This window comes from Nothoprocta perdicaria, unplaced genomic scaffold, assembly GCF_003342845.1.
Source record: "Nothoprocta perdicaria isolate Ctin4 unplaced genomic scaffold, notPer1 scaffold_60, whole genome shotgun sequence".
In the NCBI taxonomy this organism is placed as follows: domain Eukaryota; kingdom Metazoa; phylum Chordata; class Aves; order Tinamiformes; family Tinamidae; genus Nothoprocta; species Nothoprocta perdicaria.
In genome coordinates this window covers 1148219-1168686 of record NW_020455866.1, presented here as the reverse complement: position 1 = coordinate 1168686, position 20468 = coordinate 1148219, and the positions used below count along the sequence as shown (strand labels likewise).

At 43.9% G+C, this 20468-nt stretch overlaps 1 protein-coding gene across 1 annotated transcript in view; it reads left to right on the top strand.

The window, feature by feature from the left end:
• Positions 1 to 8365: 8365 nt before the first annotated feature.
• MRPS28 (mitochondrial ribosomal protein S28) overlaps positions 8366 to 20468 on the top strand; it is a 57153-nt gene continuing 45050 nt past the window's right edge. Inside the window, exons 1-2 of the mRNA XM_026049685.1 lie at positions 8366 to 8458; positions 14782 to 14963. Of these exons, the coding sequence (XP_025905470.1) occupies positions 8366 to 8458; positions 14782 to 14963 (275 nt within the window). The remainder of the gene's footprint in view (positions 8459 to 14781; positions 14964 to 20468) is intronic.

Genomic DNA, 20468 nt, shown 5'->3' with positions numbered 1-20468 from the left:
GCGGGGGGCGGGGCCGGCGGCGTGTGCGGCGCGTGCTTGCGTTGAGCGCGGCCAACGGTCGCCCCCGCCCGCCGCCATGACCCCCATCTCCTTGGGGCAGCGCGCGGTCCGCCGCTTTCTGTCCCCAAAAGGCGGAGCTTGGCGCGGTGCCTCTTTGTCCTTCATATATGTACTTGTCCGTAGTCACAGTGCCTGTAAAGCATCGCTGTCTTCTTTGGCTTCTTTTCCGTTAATTATTAAATCTGCATTTTTTTTTTAATTCCATGCTCGCTTGTATGCCATGTGTAGTAACTGCCTTACAATTGAAGTGTCAGTGTTTCTGTACATGCGCGGTTATATTCTGTATATTTTCTGTGGTGTACTTATTTTAATATATTTMTAAAAGTGACACATTTTTAAAGAAGATCCGTGGGCAGTTAAGTGTGGGCTAAATGACGGCTGCGGATGGAGGGAATGCAGCAAATCTTCCTGAAGACAGCCTGGGTCTGACCCTCCCCTTCCCTGCTGCTCCTTCAGACTGTCCAGGAGAAACTGCAGCCYCGCAGCCTGGGCTTTGTTGGAGCTGAAGGTGCCCATACAAAGGTCAAGCCTATGTCCCAGGATGCAGCCCCAGTGCTGGGAATGTGACATTAAAAATGTGTCCAGCCCCTGAATCCAGGACRTCATATCCGCCCATATTTGTGTAATCTTTAGTCTCCTGTTTTCCAGTGAATTTCCACCCTAACAAGACTGTCCTGGGTTGCAAAGTCCCTCTAGCCTAGTAGTTTGGCTCAGATGGTAACCAAAGCAGAGGTCCAGAGAAGAGTTTAAGAGTGACCCCAGTTAATCCAGCTGTGGAAGATACTGGTAGCTTTGCGACTTCCTTCTCAATGAAATGTCAGAATTTTAGTGTTAGGTAGCATTTTTTTTCAGTCCAAATTCCAAATGTAACATACACACAAATACCTATAGAAACATAAATACATGTAATACAATATAAAGTCAATCTAGGAGTGTAAAATGAATACAGGAAAAATTTTCTACACTCTATTGAATTACTTTCTCACTTGAACCAAGGGGAAAAGGGGGTTTTCTTACAGCAGACTTGGCTGTAGGAGCACATGTGTTAGCTGGGTCTTTAGCATCTCTGGTCTCTGTTTCRTTAGGAAAAAGGAAAGAAAATATAAAGATTTGGGGATTTTTCTGCACTGGCTTCCTGGTTAGGAAGATTTTCTCCTCCACATTTTTGCGACTGCATTAATGGTGTGGCCTTTGGTAGGCAGTGGTTTATTTTTTATATATTGCCAARAAATGATAAATGTAGGTATTGATGTGCATGCACTTTAGATACTTTATATAAAAGCATGAAGTTTCTCTTTGCTAGGTAGTTTCTCAGGCACAGCAGCATGTATTTACTGCTAATGTTACTTTACAGTTGCCTGGTATAGTTCTGGGTTATGCAGGTATCCCGTCCTAGGGCTTTGCTTTCTACTTTTTCACCTTTCATGGTGAAAAACATGCAACCAGTTCATGTTTTAACTGTTTTGAAAGTAACAAAATTTCTAGAGCAGATGGTATAATAAATTGTTTTCAAAAGTGCCCTGGCGAATGAAATAGGGCGAGAAGCACCGCGAGCGCTAACGGTGTCTGCGCAGGCCACTTACCTCCAGCTGCGCCCTCCTGCTGCCTTCCCCGTGCCCAAGCTTGCACCCATTTTAAACCCAACATAAAAAAGGCACGTTTATATTTTCCCTCGTGTGCAGGGGGAAAGAAAGAAAACTGTTTAGGAAGCAAAGGAAGATGCTGCAGGCATTTCATTTATTCTGTGCGTGCCCATTGAAGCTGTCTGGCCAGTGGAGTAGGAAGCCTTTCCATTTGCAAAGGGCACAGTATTTTTTGTTGGTAGCAGTAGAGAGAAACAGTCCTTGAGCTATGCACTTTACTAGGTTGGCCGCACTGAAGAAAATTGGTGTGAATGACTGCAGTTTGGCAAGTCTGTTTTAAGCAGAATCGGGCAACTGCAAGTCACATCTTGGCCACTGGTCTGCAATAGATGGCACATGTGATGGGAGTGCTTTGCTGGGCCCTTTTTGCTTTTCAGTAGCACGATACAAAATAGCAGGTTCGTGTTGCAGCTAAAGGGAAAAARTAAAAGTGGTTCCTTATTTATGTGTATTTTATTCTTCAAACCTTTTTGGGGTTAGGTCGCGGGTGCTGTGCAAGCACCAGGGGGAGACAGCCGCCCCAGAAAGTGGTTTATCTGGTTTTCGGTGAACTTTCAATTCTAGCGCAGCAGAGGGCGTCATTTCCTTCGGGATGTTGGAGGAAAATACAGCGCGTATGAAGCATTTCCCAGTTAGTTCCTTGAATAACTTGTTTTCCAGGAAAGCATTCATTAACAAGACACTATTTTTTTTTCTTCAGTTCCCATTGAAGCGTTGAGTTCTGGGCTTGCTGCTTACACATTTCTGAGTTGTTTAGGGAGTTTTGCACGTTTCACCTTTTCATCTCTCTTTTTCTGATACGTTAATCTTGACAGAAAAACATTATATGTGTTTAGTAGTGCTTCTCATTAGTGTTGCAGCTCTCCTTTAGCTGATGCATAGAGTTTATCATATGGATCACGTTTTGCAAGTTTATGCGTGTATGATTATTTTGAAAACCRTAATTGCATCTCCCATTTTTAGATGCCGTTTGGTTCACTGCCAGCTACGTGATTGCGATGCTCATTTTGTAGCCTTAGAGATAGTTGTGTATAATAATGCACATGCCCGAGCACTCGGCACTCTTGTATAGAAAGTAGGTAGTTTAGTAGGTGGTTGCTTTTGTAGCAATTTTATAATAAGGATTCAGCAACTTGAAAAGSACATTCATGTATTTATATTTTTTCTTTTCTTTTTTTTAACAAACCATCAGCATTCTTAAAGATAAGAAAATAAAAACTGGATAGGTGATATGGAGACTTTACTAATTTATTCTTTTTCTTATTCTTATTTATTACTGTGAAATATATTTCTCTTAATATGTTTTTTCCCCTCATAACATGTAGGAGTCATGAACATGATTTTATTGAAGTTGCAAATATTTGGGAAAAATTCTTGTTTTATAGAAAGCAGGGCATTTTCACTTCACTGATACTTATTAAGGCACCTCTAACCTCTGTGTGGATAAATTTCGTTACCAGTGATAGCAAACAGGTATTTTGAAAGCCTTTTGGTTTCGATTGCCAATGTAATAGCATTAAAAAACCCAACAAAGCTGTCAATGAAGCTTAGAGGTTTGRTGCTCCTTTACGTAGGTTACCTTCTGGCCAGCGCTCAAGCAGCAGAAGCTGCCGAGCAGCTCGGACCCCCGCTCGCCCTTCGTGGCGTGCGCGGGAGCGGGAAGGGGCTTTCTCTCTGGGGAGGTTTCCCTTGGCTCTCTCCGTGTGTTTGCAGGAGGTCAGCGGCAGGGCCGTGCCTGCACCAGGAGGGTGTTGCAGAGGTCTCCGTGCCTTGGTGGTGGTACCTACTCTCAGACTGTCTTTGCCTTCGGGTGGGAATTCACTCGTTTGTCCTGGWGAAGTTTCTCGGAGGGAGATGTCTTGATCCGTGAGCGTTCTGGATGAGAAACTGAAACTTGGTCCTTCTGACTTTGGTTCGTTCCAGCTAGGGGCCCCCTTGGGTCCCTTGGGTGAGTTACGGGGCTTATGGCAGAGTTCTGCAGCGGTCACATGGCAGTTTGGCAGCAGCTGCTGAAATGAAGAAGATGGGACCCTGCATGTTCCTGGTAGGCAGCAGAGATGTGACATGTGGTGCCGCTCTTGAAGACATAAATAGTAACATTAGTTGTGCAGAGTTGCAGTAGAGAGGGCTCTGCCGTGTGGTAAGGCCCATGGCACCTTCACAGAGGCACGGAATGGTTGGGGTTGGAAGCGCAAGCTGAGGTTGGATCTCTAGAGATCATCTAGTCCAACCCCCTGCTCCAGCAGGGACACCCAGAGCACGGGRCACAGGGCGGCATCCAGGGAGGTCTGGAAGACCTCCAGAGAAGGAGACTCCATAACYTCCCTGGGCAGYCTGTGCCAGGGCTTTGTCACCCTCATGGGGAAGAAGTTCTTCCTCACATGGAAGTGGATCCCCTGTTTTAATTTATACCCATGACCCGTTGTGCTGCAGAGCTCCAGCACAAGGAGGGCCACAAAATGGAGAAAAAAAAAAAAAAAAAAAAAAAACCTAAAAGAAAGCCTAGGGACTGCCAGTGTCACAGAAGAGACCTGGGGCTCCTCTGCTTCTACCAGAGTGCAAATGTTGTCCTGGGATTCAGTCCTTACTAGGAGTTTCTGTCATCAACACGATGTTCACCATCCGCTGTTCCTGCGGCAGGTCCAAACTAGGCTCTTAGCATGTCTGTGGACACAGCGCCCTGGCCTTGAGGAGCCTCCAGAAAAGGACCATCTGGAAGGTGCAGAGTGGTGGTAAATGGTGAAGCCTCATCAGGAGGTGGGGAAATGCTSTCCTGCGGGCAGTGCTTTTGGAGCAGGAGATGATGAGGGGATTGTGCGGTCTAGGAACAAACTGGCCGATAGGCCTGGCRCACAGGGCTGAAGCAGGAGCCGACAGGAGCCTGAAGCAGGAGCATCGTCATGGCCGTGAGCTGGAGAACATAAGCAGAGTGTCCCCRTGCCCTGCGTTGGGTGCTGCCGTCCCGGAGATGCGGGACACGGCCGTGGCTTTGCCCGGAGAATGAGTTTGGATGCCAGGCTGAGCTGCCTCGCTGCGCGAGTGAGTGCTGAGCTCGACACACGTTGCTCCTTGCACCTGGTGTGCAGCTCTGTTAAATCTGCCCCCTTGTCCCAGTCTGTCCRTTGTGGTTTTTCTTCCCTCTCAGTCTTTTACATGAAGTACTGAAAATGTTCAGATAACTTTTAGTGGTAGGGCTTTATTTTGCCCCCATTGCTGATGCAGTAATTGCCACAGGACTTCTCTTTCACTGAAGTGAAACATCAGCTCACTTCATCGGTGCTGCATTCTTCACCTCACTCTTTTCATCCGTTCTTTTTTCCTTCTTTTCTTTGAAAGCATCATGTTTTTTGATCTTGTCATGATCATGGTGCTTTAAACTTTCTTGCTGTAAGATGGTCTTTGAAAGAAAGATGTATTTCATGGTTTTAATTACTTGTAGGTTTTATTTAAATTCAGTAAAAATAAGCAGCTTGATTGAAGTGAAGTGATATATTACTTTATGAAATATGTAGCTTAATGTTAGCAAATAATGTTCTGACAGGTAGACAGTACATTATCTAAGTTGCATTTGGAAAAAAAAATTAAGTCTTTTATTTTCCAGTTTCTGCACTGTCTAATCAAAACATGAAGTCACCTGGAAAACCTTCCTTTTACTGCCAACACACGGCAGTTGGCACGGAGGCTGCAAGTGGCAGGGATCCCTCCAGGCTTCACTTCTTTCTCTGTTTTTGAAAGGYGCTCGTTTCTCTTGTGAAATGTCTCAGAAAAGGGTCCAGAAGCAACTGTAGATGCTTCTTGCTGTGATCCCGCTGTTACGGCTTCCCCTGCCCACATGGGCTCCTCCGTGCTGTTTGCTACGCTCCTCCTTCCAGGCACARGTTCTTAAACAAGTCAAAGGAAAAAGTCGAGAGCTTTTAATTTATGGTGTTTTATATGTGTATTTATCTGTATATAATACGGGAAAATCCAGACAGAAACAAGTCTAAATGTATTGTTGGCGCTCCTGCTAATGGGCAGGCAGAAGCAGAATCAACGAGGGCATCCCCAGCCAGCCTCTGGGCTTGCTGCAGTAGCGATGCCTTTGCTATGACATGTMCAAAGTTAGGTGGACTGCTCATTTAAAAAACAAAATACATTTGTTGCATGAACAGCATCGATGCAGTTGATACCATAGCAGCATATACCGAGATGTCACTAATATGTTTTATCACTTTACAAAGTACTCCCAATAATTAGACTGCTCTGTTTCTTGGGTTTGGAAAACTGTTTGTGAACACTATCTAGATAGGTCTAAATATCAACCTTAACTTCAAAAGGGCGAAGGTGGCAGATCTTAYTAATGTAGGGGGAAAACCAATAAAGAGGTCTTAACAATTTAAAGTTCTGTTCAGAAAAGTCTCTTGCATATTATGCACAGTGTACAAATCACGTTCACATGGATTTTAAAAGAACTGCATCATCCTACATGAAAAAACTTAATTAGCGAAGACAGAAAAGATTGGGTTTGCCATGGTGCTGTAGTGGTTAAGTGCTGTGCCTATTTGGTAGGCTGTTATTTGCATCTCTTTGTAAAATGTGCTTAATTCAGGACCTACATTTCTCATTATTAAGAGGACAATAATTCTGTAATTGTATTGTGGCAGCTAGCATGTTCTCTGCTCAGCTAAGGTTTTGAAGAAGTTATTCTGTATCAAACATAGAATCAGCTGCTTTGGAATATAGTGTGTTTGTCAGCCAGCTCTGCAATGAGTGTGAAAACATGGAGCTTTGTGGAAAGATAAGGGGAAGGTAAGGATGGTAGCTTAACCATGAACATAACCTGATTTCAAGCAGTGCATGAAGCATCTTTTATTATTTTTTAAAGAAAATTGTAGTACTTTCTTGATCTCCAAACAAAACACAATTTAAAAACACTACTTGAAAAAGTACAATTTTAYTATGTGTGAATTGGTATAAAAATTGAATATAGCCAAGTCTCTCTGCAAAATCTTCCTATTCTTTCTGCCAAATGTGATGAATATTACCCTAATAAACTTCYTATAGCCATTTTGTTTCCCGTTTGTTTGGGACAAGCTTCAATCTACAAAATAGGMATTGTCCTAAGTACAATTGAAGTTTAGTCCGTTTTGTATGGTTTCTTTTTGGGTGCAAATGCTTGGTAAATAGGAATTGTAACTTGAGCAAAGCAAAGATTATTTAATTTTTCCCCTGTAAGTGAAAATATTATTACCTTACTGTACACATTTCAAAATGGTTTTATAGATTCCTGTGTACCAGCCTTTCTTGACTAGTCCCAACTTTCCGTAGATGGGAGTGAGAGAAACCATTAATTCTAAAGAAGGCTTTTAAGCATTGGATGTTCCCAAAGATTTTATTCTTGGCATAAGGTGTTGGAAAATGACGTAGCTTACTGATTTGCTACAAGGATGAGAGMTAGTTCTGTAACTAAAGACAAAATATTTGGGTTTTTTAGGCAGGAAGGGATCACTGTGRCCTTCTGTTCTGGTAGTGGCTCATGAAACACTGAACGTGAGCTAGAGATTCATACCCTTGGCCCAAGAGCTGGGGCTGGGACCCTGACACATCTTTTGGGGATATTTGTGGCCTTTTTAGAAAACGTGTCAGTTGTGGTATGTGCATGTAAGAAAGCAGCATTAGAGTTTGTATTCCAGTTTTCCTGTTGGGGTTTGCTGCCTTCTGAGCGTGCATCTTGGATATCCATGGACCGCAGCTGTCTAAAAGGGGTTTTCGAGAGATTTTATTATTATTGTAGTTTACTTGGGAGTCAGTTGAAAAATGAAATAAGCAATCTTCATTTTCTGGAGCTTATAACTCAGCTGGTTTGGAATGGATTGGTAACAGCAGTTGGAGTCCTCCAGTTCACAGCTGAAGAGGCCGCCAGCTGCATTTGTCCAGGGGAGGCTCACGGAGCGGCAGCGCTTCCCTGCTCATCCCGCATGGGAAGGTGCCGCCCGCGGGAGCGGTTCCAGCTGGAACCGCTCCGGGTTGGGCCAGGGCGATGAGACCTCTCAGATATTGCCTTCCATAACGCTCTGCCTAGCTCCAAACTCGCATCCTGCAAATATATACATATACATACTTAAAGGAAGCAGGGATTGAATGAGAAGTTCTTTACAGAATAGTGCTGGGCTTGCACAGCAAACCACTTGCCAGATATCTTCATACCTTCGGTGACACTTGAGGGACGCTTTGCCAGAGGCACCACTTCTCACCAAGGGATTYCTAAACGCTTCATTTCGGCTTTTTTCCTTCCAGCCTTCTTGGCTAAAGAAATTTGTTTGTTTTGCTTTCTAAAATAAAACCACATTTCTTCTCTGTACTGAGGAAAGTATATGGATATTGCACGTCAGGTTGGAACAGCTGAAGAATTTGTTCGGTTTTTGGCTGCTCTTTTGGGGGGTGTTCTATAAGTTTGTGATGGGAAGTTACAATGGCCAATTAAAACCATATATATGGAAGTTTATTAAGACTATATAAACTTTCAAAAAGTTAAGAATAAAAGCTGCAGTCAATCTTCCTTATGTTTCTAGTGAAAAAGAACCATTTTTCTTTRGTTTTTCAAATGATGAAGTATTTTTTTGTTTTGGAATGTAAAGGTTTGAAGAAGGAGCTTTGGTGTTGTGCTCTTCTTGAATCCGGTTATGTACTGCCKTACGTTGCTGAAAATTATTGTGCTCTTCCGATCTGCTTTCTTTAACCTGCCCTTTAAAAAGATAGATATAGACACAGCTCATGTTTGTWATTTGGTGGGGAGCACGGAGGGTGCAGCTCAGGCCGTTAGATGGGGGCAGAATGTCGTAAATATGGTATCTGCTGGGATGACTGTGCCRTAGTCTGTGGGTGCGTGTGCAGTACTGTGCTGAAATACTGGGCAATGTGTTTGGCAGTGAATTTCTCGTGATAAGCAAATTTTTAGTTATTCTGATATTTACTTTGATTGTGGACGTTAAGTGGTATGAGAATAAAGTAATATTGGAATCCTTACAGTTACACTTTCCTTAAAGAATGGAAATCATTGTAATATGAGCTTGTGTGCAAGCCTTCTGCTTATAGAAATTGAGAGTTGCACAGTCCTTGCAAAGAAAAGGAATTACATGAAGCTTCTTATAAATACCTTTTGTTTTCTAGCAAAGAATTTTCCAGTTTTGTCCTGTGTCTTTCAGAACTGTCCTTTCTGACTTCACAGTCATTAATCTTATTTTTTTTTTCCTAAAGCACTGCTTTTATTGTTACTTTAAGTCCTTCTTTTATGCTTCCCCTTTGCACCGTTTTCTTGCTGTAATTTTATTAAGTAACACAAATCTTGCTTTTGTTTCAGCTTTACACTGAACTAGTCATTTTCAGAACCCTGTGTTAGGAGGAACTATATATCAACTCCTTGCCATTTTCTGGTCGTTGGGAATAGAATGGAAAAAAAAATCCCTCTTAAGGAGGCTAGAAAGATGCTCCGTGTCTTTGTGGTTGCACATTTGGGCTTGTAAGTTGAATCTGTTGGGGAGTTTCAATTGTTTGAGATACATATATATATGTACACACATATATATCTATATTTTTTCCATAGGACAAAACCTTAGACCACTAATAAGGGACGGAAAGGTCAAAACTCACTGTAGACTTCACAAGAAAAAACACATTTGATCTGTCTATTGTAACTACATAGGTGTAAGCAGGATTTTGTTGAGGTATTACCTGGTTTAATAGGTGTCTTTTGCTGGCAGTTGTATGTGAGTACCTGTATGGGAGCTAAACTCGTGACCTAGTTTGCATTATGGAGAGCTGCATGAGGAATAGTCCTCAGGAGGYTTTTTTCCTATGTGTAGTTTCACACGTGTCTGCTTTGTCCTTTAATATTTAGTAAAACATTTAYGAGCTTTAGTATGTGCATTATTCCGTGTTAGGGAATTAAGCATTAAGTTGTGGAAAAGGCTGTAAATACTGGTCAAACATCTTYGTTGGGCACCAGAGTGTCAGGCTGGCGGTGCTGGTGGTTTATGGTCTCTGGGGGTGAATACAGGGTAGTAGCTGCCAAAATGGGGGTCAATACTACATATATACATATAAAGAGGTTAACAGTGAAGTTGATACTTAAAATCATGTGTTGAMTTCACCATGAAGAGATGATTCCTTTCTTTGCCTCACTGCTCACCTGAAAACTAGAGTAGCCTTCCGTAGCCAAACGTCATCCGAAACCTGCGGTGTGCCCAGCGCTAGGAAATGTGAGCAAGTGGTGCGCTCCRTACAGCAACGGCAGAGTGTAAGTGTGCTTGAGGTTTGACTCCTGTTTTCTGGTGATATGTAATAAATAAGCGAGCCCCTGGCCTTCTTCGTAAAGGGAGTAGTGGGCATAAATCTGCCCACTGCAAAAAATCTGCAAAAAAAATCTGCCAGCGAATGGGGTACTAGTACAGTACTAGTACTGTAGCTAGGGAGTGTTGTGTATTGACGGGATAACTGATGGTGTTTTCTGCATCTMGGCACATCCATAAATCACAGGATGGTATTTTGAAAATTTGAAGGAAGGAAAACAGAAGCAGTGAAGGAAGAAAAACAGAATCACTGCATGGTTGGGATTGGAAGAGACACTTAGAAATGGCCCAGTCCAACCCCCCTGCTCAGGCAGGTCCCTGAAATCAGGTTGCCAAGCCCCTGTGTTTTAGTAACTCCAAGAAAAAGCGTGGCTCTGGGCAAGCGTGTGCCCTGTGTGGCGTGGAGAGCTCTAACGAGCCCCGTCGGGAGCGTTTTTGTCCTGGTGTGCAGCTGGCAGGACTGCGTTAGAGCCCGAGTCCAGAAGGGCACATGTGAGAGGGCAGGTCTGGGGAACCCTGCAGGCTAAAGGGCAACGAGGTCTTGCTGCAGGAGAGCTGTGCAGTGCAACAGCCCGAGGAAGCTGGGTTTTTGTCTAAGCTCTTACTAGAGGTTGATGGTATTTTGGAGTATAAGCATTCGTGTTGGCTCTTATTTAGGGAAGATTTAAGAAAAAAACTTTTTAAACTTCCTCTTAAAGCAGGAAGCAGAACTTCCAGGTTAAGAAAGGTCAAGAATCCCTGCTTGCTGCTGGTCACAAAGAAGTCACAAACCCCCTCAAAGCTGGAGGTGATGGGTGAAGGTGCTTGAACTTTTTTGGTCTCGTGGAGGGAGTGCTGCAGATCTGTGATTTGAGATGAGTTAAAGGTGTGAAGCCTAAAATTCGAGACATTGTATTCTGAGCTAAGATATATGTAATATGTAATGAATTGTTGAAAGTATGTCCCTCATCAATACAGCAGCTCAGAGAAAAGCTTTTGTATTGTTTGTCTAAAAGCCTTCCCAGCCCAAGCTGCCTTGCCTGTAGTTTGTTTCTTAAGGTCTTCAGTAGTGTAGGTTGGTCCCCTGGACGTTGTGTGTCCCGGCCCCGTGTGCCAAGCCGGGCGGGCTGGATCGGGCTGCTCGGGGCCTTGGCCGGTCAAGCTCTGAGCGAGGCCTGAGCAGCTGTGCCCTGAGCCATTGTGGAGTGGGGCTGACCTGCTGCTSCGCACTGCTGGCCCTATGTGCTTGTTTCCTGAAGCTGCCAGCGGGCAAGAAAAGTGTGTCTGGCCTTGAAGGCACTGCTGAGGAGATCAGTACTCCGCAGTTACAARGAGTTGCAGTTCTTTGCGTGCTGCTCGGTGTCCGTACGTCACCTCCTCCCTAGCTGTGGCAGCCTCATTGCTGCTCTCTCACCACACGCAGCCTCATCCATGAGGGATGGCGACATCCCAAGTCTCATCCGTGTCTCCCGCATTCCAACACGCACAATCCTTGTCTTTGCAAGCGAGCGTCAATCACGTAGCTGGGGTTGTACCCCGCGGCCCGCTGGGTGGGATGGACCACCCTGCTTGTACAGTCATAGGCTCTGCTCCAGGCAGCGTGCAGGAATTTCTCCATTGGAGTCGCTTCTTTCCTTTGGATCTTACTGGGTTTAAATCTGTAACTTTTTTTCTTCCTCCCATTTAGTACCTGGTAGAATATTTCAGTTTTGAAAGAGCTACCCTTTTGTATTGAACTATGTGCACGAAAAGTGGAAAGCATCCAAATCTAACTTTAAGCCCTAGAAGTCAGAAGGAAAATGAGGTTGGCATCAAAAGCAAAGTCTTTACTCTGGAGGTGTTTGAAAAGAGTGTGTCCTTGGTGCCTGTGYGCTCTGCTCTGCTCTCCAGCCTGGGCACTCAACAGGTACTACAGATGCACTGGGTATCACAGCTGTGTGGACAACACTCTTTGTGGGTGAGAAATCTAAATTATAATTRGTATGAAAGTGTATTGCCAAATTATCTCTCTGCCTATTGTTTTCTGTGGGGCAATAAAGGCGATCTAGAAATCATGGAGGGAAGAACTCCTCAAAATGTAATTTATCATCTAATGAGAGCTCCTTTGGGTTGTGTGGTAAGCAAGAAGAAACAAGCCGCTGCCTGTGGTCCACAGAAGTGCTGATGGTGGCGGTGCTTGGGGGACTGACCTGTGCTTGTGTCAGATGTTCACGCTCCTGAGGAGTTCCTGCTGAACAAAGTTCCTGCTCCTGCGGTGATCTCRCTGGGAATTAGGGCAGTGGAGAAGCTGCCCTACAAGGAAGTAAATGACACTTGCCTCTCCAGCCTGAACATCACGTAGGCTGCCCCTGCCCCTTGGGGGCTTGAAGTAGGTGTTGGGCTTCTTGTATACAGACTTCATACCTGAGATGTTAGTACCTGAGAGAGCTGTTTCGGGCTAAAGCCCTCGTCTGCTTCCCAAGCCRTGACCATCCCCGCTGCCGCTTCCTGGATGATCGTTTTCCTGGTCATCGCCACCTGCCTCCAGCTGATTGTATCAGTCTCAGAGGACTAAGCAAGCTGGGCCTGTTTAGCCTGGAGAAGAGAAGGTTGAGAGGTGATCTGATTAAGGTATAAATRCCTGAGGGGAGAATGTAAAGGGGTTGGGACCAAAATCTTCTCAGTGGTGGCCGGTGACAGGACAAGGGATAATGAGTGTACATTAGAACACAAGACAATACCATCTGCATGTGRGGAGGAACTTCACTGTGAGAGTGACAGAGCCCTGGCACAGGCTGCCCAGGGAGGTTGTGGAGTCTCCTTCTCTGGAGACCTTCCAATCCCGCCTGGATGCCACCCTGTGCCCCGTGCTCTGGGTGTCCCTGCTGGAGCAGGGGGTGGGACTAGATGATCTCTAGAGGTCCCATCCAACCTCAGCCATTCTGGGATTCTGAGGGATACCCATGTTGAGGGAAGCAGGGAATCAAACAGCCAAAGAGCTTGGAAATGGGATGGAGAAGTGGCCGTGGAATTGTGCTGTATTTCACCCCTATGTAGCTGGACATTGAGTGCCGTGGTACAACTGCCAAGGTGAGAYGTATCCTTAGAAACAATGTTGGCAAGCATACAGGATGATAGAACACTTGTGTTAGGGAATTTAGACTGCACTTGGCAATTCCTGTGTTGGAAAGCTCATCTGATACTAGGTCTCCGGTGTGAAATCCTCCTGCTGGTGCAGACATGCATGTTTGCAAGCCTTTTGCTCAGGCCTTGTCCTCAGGATGCTGTAGTCAACAGTTCCAGCTTCTGAGGCAGCCCATTTACCAGMAAGTGTGTAATTCCCAAGGTTTTGTCATGGCAGCACAACCCATGTTATTTGCTTGCTCCACCGAGGTTGGAATTCCGAGATATCTGTTGTTATGACTTCCGAAAGGATAAAAGTTTCTAAACATACAGAGAGAAAACGATGACATTATTCTCTCTTTACATGCAGTACAGGCGATTTTTTGTTATCTTTTTAGATTAGTCACGGAGAATGTGTGATTTTTTGACAGAATTGAGGAAAAAAAGAAACATGGTAGCTCATCTGTAGGGAAATACGAGGATTGCTTTCCTTTGCTGTCCAAGAAGGCTTGGTTTTGATTTTTCGATTTAAATAACACAGCTATTGGTTTTAAGCAGTCTAAACTGAGAAGGAAGTACACTTCAGGTGGTTTTCACTTTTGCCTGGTGTATCGCAGTCTCTTGGAGCGAGGGAACTTCAGTTGGTTGTTTGGTTATCCTGAGCACAATGTGCTCGTTTCCCAGTGCTGAGCAGTAGAATATCACGGAAAAAATGGCAGAAATAGTCTATATTAGACTATGCTCTGAGGACATAGGTGTTAAACTATAATGTTTTTGGATTACTGGTTTCAGTAATATCACTTTCTGATTTTAGGTGTGCATTGCTTCCAAAATGGTTGTGGTCTTTGACATTACCTGCTAGAAGGCAGTTTTTTACCAATCATATTTCAAAGGTGATAATCCTGAAAAGCAGTTAAAGTTGGTATGTCCTAGGACAATATATAAGAATGAATTTCACTTTGTAATAGTTGGGTATTTTAACATATGATGGCAAGTCTGTGGTGATGTTTCTCAGGTCAAGGGGAAGAGGGCTGTCTCCATGAAGAAGGGAAGGAGGATTTGTGTTCTCCCCATTTTTCCAAAACCTTATGGAAGGAATTAGCATTTTATTTTATTTAGTTACTGAATTGAAGTACTTTATCTAAAGTTGTAGAGTGAAAAATGAGAAAAAAATCAAATGTTTGCTTCTATATATTAGAGATCAATCTTGTATGAACATTTCACTTCTGCTTTGGCAAAATAGATTTGTTTTATAAAATAAAGATTTAAATGTTCATTTTTAAGTAGTTCGATACAACAAGGTACTAGTTCTGCTTTGTTTCTCGCTGAAGAGGTAAGGATTGAGATGTACTCTTTGCAGAAATATCTCCTGATGTTGTGAATGTGCCTTCAAAGCAATTTATCTTTTCAAAAACAGAGCTGAAGATGTTTTCAGAAGACTGYGAAGGAGCCAATTCTTGTTGCCCAATTGAATTAATAAGAGCTTTGCTTTTAATGTGTAAAGTGGTTTGGAGAATTATACCAGATCTGGAAAGTGCTTCCAAAATTGGTCTAGAAACATGAAATCTTGCCTTGTAATTTAGTGTACGGAGCCAATGTGTGTGTTACAAAATTTTATGAAATTCCTTCTTCAGAGGGTACGTTTTGTAACACCTCTGCTTCTGTTGTAGGTTCCTTCGGAGAAGCCGGAATCCTTTGCATCCATGTTGAGACGCTCCCCACTAATTCAGATGGGACCTGCCAAAGATAAAATCGTCATTGGTCAGATATTCCACACGGTGGGCGACGACCTCTACATCGATTTTGGGGGCAAGTTTCACTGTGTGTGCAAAAGGCCGGAGCTAGATGGGAAGTAAGTAATACAGCTGCGGTACGCGGTGCAGATGTGGAAGGAGAACCTCAAATGCTTAGATATCTGGACTCCATCCTTTGGAGTGAGCTTTATAAATTGTATAAATGGTGCAAACTGGGGCAGTTAAAATATTGGCCTGGGCTGGATGGGTTATGACCAACAGATCTGCTAGCTCAGAAGTCCTTGTGTCGAATGCAAATTCCTCTGCAGGTTTATGTTACTGATACCTACATGATGGCAACTTAGAGAGGCCGAAGCAAGCTCATATTGTTTAAGGTGTGATTTATCTGCAAAACACTGATTTTGGATCTGAAGTCATTTGCTGGTATTTTATATTTCGTATTCATTTGAATATGCAAGTTCTCAGAATTTCTCCTTCCACTTGAAATGCATATTGGCATCAAGTTGATAGTGAGTGGTTGGACTGGAGAATTTTGTTACTGAATTTTACATCGTGTTCATGTGTGGTTTATCTTTTGTTGTTTGATTCTACAAAGCTATTTTATATTTTCCTTTTTATGTTATCTCTAAAAGAAACGTGCAAGTAGTAAATCCAACTCTTCTCTTCTGTAAAATGGACTTTAATATTAGTTTTGGGGAGGAGAAGTCTCTCGTCTCTGTGCTCACAGGAAGAGGTCATTACACAATCACAGAATCCCAGAATGGTTAAGGTTGGAAGGACCTCTAGAGACCATCTAGTCCAGGGACACCCAGAGCACGGGGCAGTGTCGGTGTCCAGGCGGGTTTTGAAGACCTCCAGAGAAGGAGCCTCCACAACCTCCCTGGGCAGCCTGTGCCAGGGCTCTGTCACCCTCACAGTGAAGAAGTTCCTCCTCACCTGCAGATGGAACTTCCTGTGTTTCAACTTACACCCATTACCCGTTGTCCTGTCCCTGGYCACCAAMGAGARGAGCTTGGCCTCTTCTTCCCTACATTCCGCTTTCATGAACTTATACATTGTTATGGGTGCGAACAGAGTGCGAGGTGATTCGGTACTGTTCTSCTGAGCCTGCAGAGCTGAACTTTGTGCCCACCTTAGTAACTGGAACAGGTCCTGGAGTTTTYGTGAGGAGGAAAATCCCAAAACACCTGGTTATGGGAAAGAGTAAATATTTCTGGCCCAGCTCTGGAGGGCAGCTAAGGAGGTTGAGGAAAGGTGAGGGACCGCGAAGCCCTCGTGTCTCTGCAGCGGGTCGCTGAAGGGTTGATGTAGCAGCTGGGTTTCTGAAGGTGGTTAATGATGTGCTCAGGTTTCTTATTCCCTTCAGCACAAAGCTGAAGCTGAACTCCTGGGATACGAGGGAATACTGGAGGCTGAAGGAGAGCTCCCGGCGGGTGCAAGGACGGCACCGACCAGCAGACGCTGCGTGAGCAGCAGCGCAGGGCAGCTCTGCTGCTTGGCTCCGAACCCTCCTGCAGGGGAGCTCTGTCCCTTGTCTCATTTACAGCTGTGCAGTTTCACCTTCTGTCTGTTTTGACACTGAAAATAGGAGAATTTTCATCATCTCTCTCAGTTGGAAAATATTTCAGTAATGGCTACTTAAGAAGTTCTGTGGATATGGAGCTTTCATAGCTTCTCAACTGCAAGGCTGCTGGGGCAGGAGCTGTCCTGCACCAAATAGTCTGCTTGAGATGGCAGGCTGGGCAGCTTGCATTTTATTTGTGTCGATGTTTCAGTGGGTAATTGGTGTTATTGCCCTGTCTTGAACTGTAACTATCATGTGGAGGAATGTAATAGTAAAAGAAGAAAAAAATAAGGAAAAAATCTGGTGGTAATCACATTTATAAACTTTCAAAACTCTCTTTAATACCTTCTGATTATGTGTTATTTAAAGATACTTTGGGCAGTATGTTTATAGTATACCTACAGTTTATTAATGTTCCCTTTAAATGTAGCTTTAAACTGTAAAACCCACAATAATGCTTGCATTTCCATGCAGAATCTGTATGAACAATAAAAAAATTCATTCTAATTTGTCTTCAAGATGCTTTAGCATTTACTTTTTAGTACCTCAGATTCCTATCCTTTTAATATTTAGTTTTATCTCCCTCTGCTTTTTGTGAGAGGAAGAATACCTGTGTTAATTGGGATAATTTGTAAGACAAATTATGTTTGTAAGACATTAAATCTAAATGATATGACCTGATAAAATATCTTGCAGTAGTTTGCATTTAAAAAGACGTTGTTAGAAACAGTGAGAGAATTCAGTACAGGTTTGGGATGATATTTTATGAGAGCAGTTGCATACTCAGCTTGCATAAATACCAGGCCTGAACGTTTCCATCGTGGCCCTGTGTTTYGCAGCCCGCGTTTCTGACAGATGTTTCTTCCCAGACAGATGCGACCGGTAGCTGTAAAGCAGGTAATGGGCTGTGCTGGTCAGGAGACGTACAGACATCGACAAAATAAAGCGGGGAACAGAGGTGCATTTCAGTGGAATTTGTCCTCTCTAAGAGGACTTGCAGGAAGACAAGTGTTGGGTCTGCCCGCGCTCCTGCCCTCGCTTCTCGGCTCTCGTGAGCCCCACGGTGCTGCGTTTCCTGGGGTGCTCCTGGGTGGCGAGGGCCGGCGGGGCAGCGTTGGGGCCTTCCCAAAGTGCCTTCCTCACAGCACGAGTGGGAGCATCCRGAGGGTGGAAGTGGGACTGAGCGGAGCCGAGTATCCACGCCAGTAATTTTCTGGCTCTTTATATTGATGATAAAACAAATAGATTCAATTCAGGTTCTCTCTCTCTTTCTCTCCTTTTTACTCTTTTGGAGGGTAATGAAGAGASGGAAATAATGTGGAATATTTTTAGTTCTGATATGGGAATTTTTTAGTTAAATAAAACTTGGAACTAAACGTGGTTCATAAAATGATAGCAGCAGCATTTGCAACATCAAGGACGTGGTGGTGCTGGTGTTGATGCTCTCTCCGGTTCCGATACATTTGCAGGAGCCATCTAGGGCGTGGGAGACTGGTTCAGGTTCCCTTTCCCCCTCGCGTCCAGGGCTTGAATTTGTGTCTGTCTTCTCAATCGCTTAAAAGTCCCGTGGACCTAACCTTGAGGTGCTCTTGTGATAGCCCAGAGTCTCCGTAGCATTGCGGTAGTTTGGGGGTTTGGCTTTCGCTGCAGGTTTGAAGGGCGCTGGGGAGGTCCTGGCTTCCCTGCACAGCTGCTCTCATGTGCTCCACTGGTGAAGGCAGCAGCTCGCTGCTTTGCAAGGGCAAGTTTGCCTGGTGGAAACTAATCCCCTCTTTTCATGGGGCAGCCGCCTTGCAAGCGTGGAKGCTTGGAGTCTGCTGCTCGGACACCTTTTGCTGAGAGGCACAGGCTCCTCTTTGGAAGGCAGTAATAGCTTTTATTTACAAATCAGACACCCCAACGGTAATACAGGGTCTTCTCACCAAGCACAGAAGCAGCTGGGTGGTGTTTGCAGGGTGTGTTAAGCTCTGTGCTGTCCCGTGGTTGTTGTGGGAAGAATTTGTTGCTGTTGTATTGGTTTATCCGCTTGCTGACTGCAGTGACTTTGCATCGTATATTACTTTGCCACTTTGTCAATATAACTACTTGCTGTTTGCAAACTATTATTTGTGTCATGGAGAAGATGTTCTCACTTGCAGATAACATGGTTCTTGAGGAGGACAAAATGATCAAGCTTAATCTTCAAACACAGAAACCCATGCCGCCAAGTCAGTCATAGTTGTCCTGCTTACCTRTATATTAATGCAGATACTTGTATTTAACTGTGATGCCTTTTCAGGTATTTACCTGCTCCGCCAAAAGGTTTTAGAATCTTTAATGAGGAAAAATTCCCAAATCTTCCCTGGCCAATTGGGCCCGAGAGGCCCCGTTGTAGGGGTGCTGCCTTCCCGGCTCTCTTGGCTCCGTGCCGGAGTTCCCACGGAGCTGAGCTGTTCTGTTGGGTGCTGAGGTTCAGTCTGTGTTTTCCCGCACCGTGTCCTTGGCTTTGCGAAAGTCCTCAAAGTCGTTTGAAAAGAAACGGGAGAAAATGTATTTTTTCCCACCTATTCTTCTAAAGTAAGAATTCAGCCTGCTTAAAAATAAGAAAGTAAAAAAACCCTTCAGAATAGTAACAATAAAAAGTTGAAAGTCAATCAGCAGCTGAAGGCTAGGAACCTTTCCTGAAGAAGAAAGCTATTTCGTCTTGTTTTTACTGACTGTCCCTCTCCTTTCCATTCTCTTTGGAAAAGGAAGTGTTTCATGGGTTTGGAAAACTCATTTATTGAAATATTTTCAAATATTTCATTGTCAGTACTGGTGCTATTCAAATTGGAAACATAAGTCAGCTTGCCTAGAAACCAAAGATGCTGCTGATAAAATGTCATTGGAGTCAGGCTGGGATGTATTTGCAGCGAAATATCAACTGTAGACAGTGGCTTGGGATTTATTTAATATGACACAACTATCCGTATGGTTGTAGGGTCTTTTTTATTGTGTAAAAATAAACTGTAATTGTTAAAACATGTTGCTTGATGCGGTCTTTCTAATGCTGTATTAAATCTGTTTTGTGCCTGCAGCATATAACAAATTTGCAAGTCAGTCAGCGTCTATATGAAAAAGTCTCTCTAGAAAAATATGGACAAAATAACTTGCCAAATATTGGAGACATGAAAGTGCTTTCACATCTCCAATCACATTTGGGGATAAAACATCACGTTTATGTTTTATTTTGTTGTTGTTTTTTCTTTTCATATGCTGAGGAAATAAAGCAGGAAAGAGGGAGCTGCCTGCGTGGGATTTCCCGAGGAGCCTTGCCTGGATTCATGGAGCGGGGAGGAGCTGTTACAACCTGCTCCGTAGCCAGGAGGGGTGGGCAGAGGGTGCTGACGCTGCCCGTGGCTCCGGCTGCACCTGTGCCGTTAATGGCCAATTCCCAGTGCAAGTCCAGGGGCTTCCAGCAATTCTGAACTGCAGGAGTGTAGAAGCAGCTTCCAAAGAGCATTAAACAGCACCTTCCCGTGCCGGCGCAGCGGAGCTTCATTTTCCAAGATTGCTGAAACCCTGCAKCAACTCCCGCATTATCCAGCTGGAGGATCAGAGAGACACTTCCTTTATGTTTGAGCGTGCAGCTGGTGCTGGGATTTCCAGGATAACCTCTGGCACTTTTGCTTGACACCTTTTATGCAGCTYGTATTTGCCAAACTTAAACAGCAGAGAGGGAAGAAATCATGTGATGCTGGTCATGATTTAGAACGTGACAGCTTAATGAGCACCATAAAACACTGCCAAGTGCTTTTTATGTAAATTGTATCAAAATATTTATGCTGTTTGAATGGTTGCCAGGGTGAATTTTATTTGGAAAACATTTTATATTCTCTTTTTTTTCTATTTAGAAAATATTTTATAGAAAAGGCAGAAGTGGAATTCAGATAAACACATCTTTCTTAGAGCATGCTGTGTAAATGAGGCTGTCCTAATTCATTCATTAACGCTGTCCTAATTATTACTTTTTTAATTAAATAATTTAAATAGGTGAAACAAGTGATAAAGACACTAATAC